General features: G+C 34.0%; 2 protein-coding genes across 2 annotated transcripts; both read left to right on the forward strand.

Annotated features, from left to right (window-relative positions):
• Window positions 1–1370: 1370 nt before the first annotated feature.
• On the forward strand, window positions 1371–1918 carry LOC108731659 (histone H3). The gene has a single exon (XM_018462078.1). The coding sequence runs from the start codon at window positions 1408–1410 to the stop codon at window positions 1816–1818; it is 411 nt and encodes a 136-aa protein (XP_018317580.1). The 5' UTR covers window positions 1371–1407; the 3' UTR covers window positions 1819–1918.
• A 1056-nt stretch (window positions 1919–2974) lies between these two features.
• LOC108731655 (transmembrane protein 145) lies at window positions 2975–6209 on the forward strand. Its single transcript, XM_018462074.1, has 5 exons — window positions 2975–3736; window positions 4070–4577; window positions 5153–5290; window positions 5374–5629; window positions 5706–6209. The coding sequence occupies exons 1-5, from the start codon at window positions 3357–3359 to the stop codon at window positions 5894–5896; spliced, it is 1473 nt and encodes a 490-aa protein (XP_018317576.1). The 5' UTR covers window positions 2975–3356; the 3' UTR covers window positions 5897–6209.
• Window positions 6210–8391: the final 2182 nt, after the last annotated feature.

Raw genomic sequence — 8391 nt, forward strand, 5'->3', positions numbered from 1 at the left:
ATTGTGTCAAAATTACTGTAGCATCAAAATCCCCATTAACTTGGACTCCCCACCATCGAAAATTATATTCATGATAGGTCAAAAATTTAGTACACTTTATTTGCTAATTATTTGCTCAAAAACGAATTTTTTTTGCTCTAGCCGTTTAGCAGGAAAAAAAATTAATGGGGATCCAGGTTAACGGGGGTAAATTATTTCCTGCTAAACAGTTGGAGCAAAAAAATTCGTTCTTGAGCAAAAAAAATTAATAAATGAAGGGCACTAAATTTTTGACCTGTAATACATACCGCGAATATAATTTTCGATGGTAGCTGGTTAATGGGGGTGGTTTTTTATGATAAAAAATTGTTTTTTAAATCAAAATCTTAAAAAAATAGAATTATTTTTCTTGATGTTTATTGTTAAAACGTTTATGTCTAAATTATTTTGATATTATTTAATATCTTTTGTCCTTAATAAAGATATTTAAAGATCAAAAAAATGTCTGCGTTGTTACACGATGAGTTTAGTTACTTTCTATTTACACCGATTCTCAGATAATTCTCACTTGTGACGTCGGACAAGTGAGTTTTTACCTACAATCTGCACAAGATCGAGACCATGTGCTTTAACGAGTTTCGTAAACTCACTTCAAAAGTGAGGTTATGAATAATATGAACCTGTGTTGTCATGTGATAACTTTTTATCAAAGTAACCAAATAATTCGTCATTAATCTGAGCATGAAATACTGAGCTCACTTCAGGCTCAGTTTCACTTGTGTGCAAATGGAAAGCAACTTTTATAACTTTAAAACTGATTCAAAGTATATCATGACTATCGCCTGATAATCATTATACTAGATATATTTTGATTGTTTAGTTCTCTTTACATAAAAATCTTTTTGATGAATGTTAAAACTGAATTTTAGAATGTTGCATCAAATATTAAAGGAAAATACATAATCGAGTAAAAAAACTTTCAAGGCCGGATAAATTATTGATTGTTTATTCAAAAAGATTCTTGTCTTTGTTCGATAAATTTTATTTCTAATTTCAATGCTTCTCATATGCTTTAAACATTTTTATTTAAGTTTTTGCAAAGTTTTAGTTATTATTCATATCACTCGAATATTTCGAGGCGTTAGACTGAACATTTTAGCTACTTATATTCTTTACTTATATTAAATGCACTGGAATACCGCCAACAAAATTAGAATTTGCAGTCCCAGTACTAAGCGTTGGCATTGTTGGAAGCGCTAGCTGTACAGCCAGTTCTGCGTGCATCCCCACCACTATCGCGCCAGCCAATCAGCGCCTTGCGTGCGGGGCCAGTAACTCCATATAAGCGCAGCGTTTTTCGGCAAACGCCCAAACCGTTATAGTTCGTCTTGTTGTACGGACGTCACGAATCACAGTCGATTTCTCAAGATGGCAAGAACCAAGCAGACCGCTCGCAAATCTACTGGAGGTAAAGCTCCACGTAAGCAGTTGGCGACGAAAGCGGCGCGTAAGAGTGCTCCCGCAACTGGTGGTGTTAAGAAGCCTCATCGTTATCGTCCTGGAACCGTCGCTCTTCGTGAGATTCGTCGTTACCAAAAGAGCACAGAGCTTCTGATCCGCAAGCTCCCGTTCCAGCGGCTGGTCCGTGAAATCGCTCAGGACTTCAAGACCGATCTCCGCTTCCAGAGCTCGGCCGTTATGGCCCTTCAGGAAGCGAGCGAAGCCTACCTCGTCGGCCTGTTCGAAGACACCAACCTTTGCGCTATTCACGCTAAGAGAGTTACCATCATGCCCAAAGATATCCAATTGGCCCGCAGAATCCGTGGAGAGCGTGCTTAAATTGCCTTTTTTCCATCAATCGGCCCTTTTCAGGGCCAAAAATTATCTTACGTTGAAATGTCTTGCGTTTTCAATTTCATATTTTTAATTTATAACCTTACAAGAGCAATATTCTTATTCTTTCCTTTTAGGTTAGGAAACTTGCACGGAACGAGTGATCGTTCTTTAATTTTTATTCATTAAATGATAAAAATAAAACGTTTGGTCGATTGATCTCGGAAGAAAAGTTGTCTCGAATGCATTTTATTCATTAGTTTTTGTCAGCAAGAATGACGCCTATAGAATCGTGGCAGTTTACACAAAAACTTGCAGTAAAAGGTAAACAGTGTATATATGTATATATATATATATATATATACACGGAATAAACAAAAAGGATCAACATTGGATTTACTACTGCTTACAATCTTACATTTCACTGATAGTTTTTTGTGTACTGTTGTCATGGTTTTTTGGCGCGTTTTTGCGACTTGGGCGTCATAAATGGCGTCTCTAGACGCAACACGTCCCGCCAAAAGATGCTACAATATCTCGTCACAAGATGGCGCAAACGAACGTCTCAAAATAAACGGTTTCGATGATGTTTGTCAAATGAAGTTGAAATTTCAATAAGAAATCCAAATATATAGTATGTGAAATCGTCCTTATTTTGGAAGAAATATTTACATTCTTGCTTACTCTTGTAACTTTATACTTGTAACTTTATACTTGGAACTATTTTGATTACAAATGAAATAAGTTGCCTTAACTATAAGAGATAGATTTCGATTATTAATAGCGAACGCGATTAGCAATTAATGACGGATTAAATCGCACGCGACAGTGCATGCTCGTCATCGTAATATATTTCCGTTTATTTTTAGCGGTTTAACGAAAATACCGAGTCTTCGAAAGAACGATATGAATTCTCGCGTCGCCGACATCGTATCAGTATATCTCTTATTCGTATCGCTTGTTTAAACCAAGTGGACTTGAAACTTTCTTCTGTTATTGCGTAACGAGTAACTGCGACATCGCGAAGGGATCGCGCGCCAAAGAAAGTTTTCACCGGACGATGTTGGGAAGCGTCAATTTCTCCTTGGAATAGTTGGAACGAACGGTCTGTTTGGGTGGGGAAAATCGATAGGAAAAGGCGAGTTCAAAGTGCCGGGGGAGAGTAAGAGTACACACACGGCGTATCATTAACCGCTATCATTAACTCTTTATCTGCGTGCAGGACAAACCGACAATTATCTCTCGGCGGATATCGCCGGAGGCGACAACGCTACGCAACGACGACGACGAAGACGATGTCGAAATGGAGATACTCCCGGGAGGATATCGTCGCGTCTCGATGAGGTGTCGATGAGGGCCGCGAGTGGCATGGGGAAGCATCTGCGTCGCACGTCGTGCAACAGCTGTGTGCGATATCGCTCGGGAAGATGTTGAGGGTGCCCGACGGCTCCTGACAACTCGCGACACGAGGCGCGACGCGGTTAGGCGAGGCGAGGCGCGATCGCGAACGACGGGATCAGCGGAGGCTGGGTCCACCCTGGAAAATGACTGCCGGTCGACGGCTGGTGCGCGTTCTCTGCGTGCTGCTCTGCCTGTCGTTGCGGCCGGACTACGCGTATTCCACTCACATCACCGGCACGTTCAACACGCGAGAGTTTTTTCGGTTCCTCATCAAGTTCGGCTTTCAGAAGACCGATCGTCATCGGCAAAAGGACTCGTATGGCTATATATTCGGCAATGTGACCGCAAGAACGGACTTCGACGTGCCGATCACCCTGGCGATACTCGACCGTGGCCACTTCCTCGAGTATTACGGCAATCGCACGCTGACGGATAAGAACACAGCGTGCGCCTATATGTTTAATACGTTAAAGAAGAGTTCCTACGATCCAGACTGCAACGAGGAGGGTCAAGATTTCCTGAGGTATATTTTGACGTTTCAATCTATTACATGATTGATGCTTTCCAGCAAGAGACAGAGATGACAGACTGTTTTTCGTAAGGTGTTGAGAGCTTTATGAGCATCATTTATCCTTATTTGACATTTGATAAACAATAAGGATGAAATGATTCCAAGAGTATTATGAGTATCGTATTGAACACAATAATACAGTGAATCGTTACATCTTTGTTTGTCACTGTTAAAGATGATCACTGTTATACCGTATCTCTTACTGGAAATCAGTTATCTGTATTTCTTGTGCTGGAAAGCATCCTATATCATATAAATAACTAATGTCAACTTTGCATTTTGAAGACGAGTCCCATGCCCTCGAGACAAATTATGCCCAGACGAGGATTCTGTATGGAATATTGTGAAGGGACATCAGTTTACATACGTTATACAGGACTTCTGGCAACCACGATTTTGGTATATGAGTTTGGTGGCGTGTTATAGGAACAAAACAACTTGCCAATGGGAATATTATAGCGGGCACGACGAATTGAAATATGACATCTGGCTAGTAAATGGCAATCCGAACGTCAGTGGCCTAAACAGTCTGACTTATCAGTTCTCATACGACAGACAGAATACCATCGAACTATACTTGCTGTTTTTTGTGTGTTACATCATATTGGTGCCACTGCAGTTGTATGCAGTAAGATTGCAAAAGCATCCTGTAACGAGATTGTTCACTGCAAGTTTATTATTAGAATTCGTGGCAGTATGTTTAATCTTGATACACGTGTTGAAATTTGCACTAGACGGAGTTGGCTATGAGCAATTAGAAGTTGCAGGTGATATTTTTGATATTCTCTCACGGGTAAGAAAAACATCTCATGAATATCAAATATTATTAAACTCGTATTAAATTCAAGTAATTTAACATATTCTGTATAATTTGTAGCCATATTTTTTAATCTTTTTAAATTTATTAAAAAATGTATATTTATTTTTTTTAGTATATTTATTTTTCATATTTTTAATGTGTATATATATATATATATATATATATACATACACAAGGATTAGCACCATCAAGTATATTAACGTACTTTTGATAGATTAAAAAATTCTTATACGAAAATGTTGAAGCAATAGTTTTTTAATCATAACCCATCAAAGATAATCCATAAACCACACAGTATTCATACTTGATATTTATATTTACGACTGTCTCAAGTATAGTTTTAAGATGTCATAAACTAATCATAGGCCGGTATTCATATGCATAATCGGTTCTTATTTCAAGATCATCTTAAGTAATGTTTTGAGATGTTAATATGACTGTGATTGGCTTATGACATCTTAAGACGATCTTAAAAACAAGTATCGACTGTGACTACTTTTTGATGTTATTTTCACGAAATTTTAATGTGAAATTATTTTTATTTCTAGACGTCCTTTATGTTATTATTGCTCTTACTTGCCAAAGGATGGGCGGTGACAAGAATGGAATTAACATGGAAGCCACTGGTGTTTGCAATATGGTTTTGTTATGGGGTTGTGCACATTTTATTATATGTATGGAACATGGTAACTATTTTCTCTATTCTTTATATATCTTTTTTTATAAATTGCAGTAAGTGTAAACTCTTTTTATGAATTTATTTTTTCAGACAGAAGTTGATATTATTGAAGACATAGATGAATATCAAACTTGGCCAGGATGGTTTATATTGTTATTCCGAAGTGCCATAATGGTATGGTTTCTATATGAACTTCGAAACACCATGACATACGAGCATAATACTCAAAAATTAAACTTTCTCCTTCATTTTGGTGCATCGTCATTAGTTTGGTTTATATATTTACCCATTATAGCACTTATAGCGCTTCAAATAAGCGCACTATGGAGGTTTAAGCTGTTGTTAGGTGAGTAAAGTTTGTAAAATGTTAAAATTAATTTTCTTCGGCTGTATTTCGTATTTAACGCATTGTCGATTTATAGGTATAACATATTCGGCAGACTGTTTTGCTTATTGTGTAATGGCTCATTTATTATGGCCCACCAGAAGTGAACAATATTTTTTACTCGCGCAAGGCGCGGATAATGGTGATGAACTCGATGAATTCAACGAAGCGCCGCATGTATTAAATAATTATGTAGAACCACCGGAACTCGGTAAAATAATTACTTAATATTCGTCCATTGCAAGTATAAATATTAAATTGATGACATTTTTAATTACAAGTGATGTGATGTACATTTGCCAAACGTCAATCTAATAGTACTCTAATATGTGCTACAGAACTGAAATATTGTGCACATCCTATAATTAGGAATATATCAATTGTCAAATTTGGCCATGTGATATGAAATTAATAGATGATACAACAAAAAGTAAATGAGTATGATATGAGTATATGCTATGAACAAACATAATTTTCTATTTAATATATAAATTAATAATCAACAGTATTAATTATATCAGCAATTTTATATGTACAAGTCACACACAACACACATAATTATTAAGTATTTTTATCCATTTGAAGAATAGTATAGATATTTATAACTGGTATATATTTTTACATGTTACTAATATTCAGACACAATTACATATGATTATATGCGCTAGTATATAAACATAAAAATAATTATATATATAAATAATACATAATTTCTAATATTTATTTTTAAACTATATTTTACTTACTCATATCATATTCATATATCTTGAATTTATAGTGTTAATTTTTGTTTATTTTAATCATTTTGATTTTATAAAAAATCAATATGTATGTTTAAAAATTTTTTAACAAAGTATACATTTTTTATTGTTTAATTTCATTACATCTTGTAATTATTCTATGTCTACTCTATACTAAGAATATTACAATGTGCACTTGAATAAGAATGGTAGAAATGAAATACTTATATAACTTTCGTAACACACAATTTGATTCTAGTTGAATGGTTTAAAAATTGCGTATGTGATAATTGTATATAAATGTATTTAACTAAATTCTTTTATCACTCCTTTTATTAGGATGAAGCAATAGCTTTTGAACAATTAGTGATTAGGAAAAAAAAACAGAATTAAAACTTTCAGTTAATTTTAATCGAATTTTAATAAAAAATTTGAGTTTGTTAAAAAAATATTAGACATTGTTAGCAATTAAAAAGATCCATTAATTAATGAGCTGCTATAATAGCTAAGGAAAAATTATTTACAAATTGGATAAAGAAACCATGATATGGTATGTTTTGTATGAGAACATTTTTACATCTTGTTCTAAATTTTATAAAAAGATTTGATCTTTTAAAGTATGTAATTTAAACTGTCATCATTAATTCAGTTTTGTTATTAAATAGGCAATGTATATACAAATAATGATCACATACACAAACATGGAAAATAAAAGAGCACCAATATAACATTCTTCCGATTTTATTCAAGTAAGTTTACATGTTAATTGCACATTGTTGAATAAGTACTTTATACAGAAAATTGAAATATGATCTGATATGCGAGTTTACACTGTAAGCACGCGTTTTCTTGTCGTACTATTATTGCTCAATCTTGTAAGAACTTAGATAATATGATTGTGTATGTATAATCTCTTGAGAATATTTTAATGATCCATATATGTATACTTTATGGGATCGGTAAAATCTTTATGATATATTTATATTTTTAATATCCACTACAATGAAAGCAATTTAATATAATCTACTTTTTATTTCTTGATAGTATTATCTATGTTCAAATTATGTATGTTAAGTTTACTCTTTTGAAGAGCACATTTAGATATGTTATACAAATTATGCTTCTATGAATGCCAGTGTGTCTAATATGTATATATATGTATATACAATTTATTTCCAAAAGTATGTGTCTTCAAATATGTTTTGAGATGCTTTTTATAGATATACGGAGGAGGTAGTATTATAGCAAAATATTTTAGTATAATGAAATTGTTATATCATGTCTCATTACAGCCCAACAAGCAGGAAAGATACTTTATTTAATTAATCTTTTTGCCAGACTAGGTAATGTATTGTACAACTTGATAATAATAATTGTTTTATATACCTGATTTGGATTTCTTTGTATATTTGCAATTGATATGGACCTCTTCAATAACGAAAGCAACATTTAATCAAGAAATATAATTTATATTACACAGTTAGAAATTAATGTATTTCTTTATTATATATATGTACATGGTTCTTTTTTCTTTACATATATACAGGGTGTTTCCAAATTAAATGGCAAAACTTCGGGAGCGTGTAGAGGAGTAAAAAACTAAGAAAAAAAGTCCTATAGACATATGCTCGTTTTTGCTCCGTTTCAGAGAAATCGAAAAAAAATGTTTACATTTCTTGCCATATCTAGCACCGACATATTTGATTACATTTTCCACTTTCTGTTATGAATTTGTCAGTCGCTCTTTGAAAGCCTTTAACAGTAGATGAATTTTGTCTTTTGCAATATGCCGCGTACGTATTCTAATAGTGAATATGCTGATATGGTTTTTGTATACGGTTTCTGCAACGGTAATGCTTTAAAGGCGGTGCGAGAATATGCACGACGATTTCCAAACAGAAGAGTGCCAAACCGAAGAGTGTTTATGTTGACATTTAATAGATTGCGAGAGACTGGAACATTTTCAATTCGACAAGAAAACAA

This window comes from Mycetomoellerius zeteki, unplaced genomic scaffold, assembly GCF_001594055.1.
Source record: "Mycetomoellerius zeteki isolate Tzet28-1 unplaced genomic scaffold, Tzet1.0 scaffold135, whole genome shotgun sequence".
Taxonomy (NCBI): domain Eukaryota; kingdom Metazoa; phylum Arthropoda; class Insecta; order Hymenoptera; family Formicidae; genus Mycetomoellerius; species Mycetomoellerius zeteki.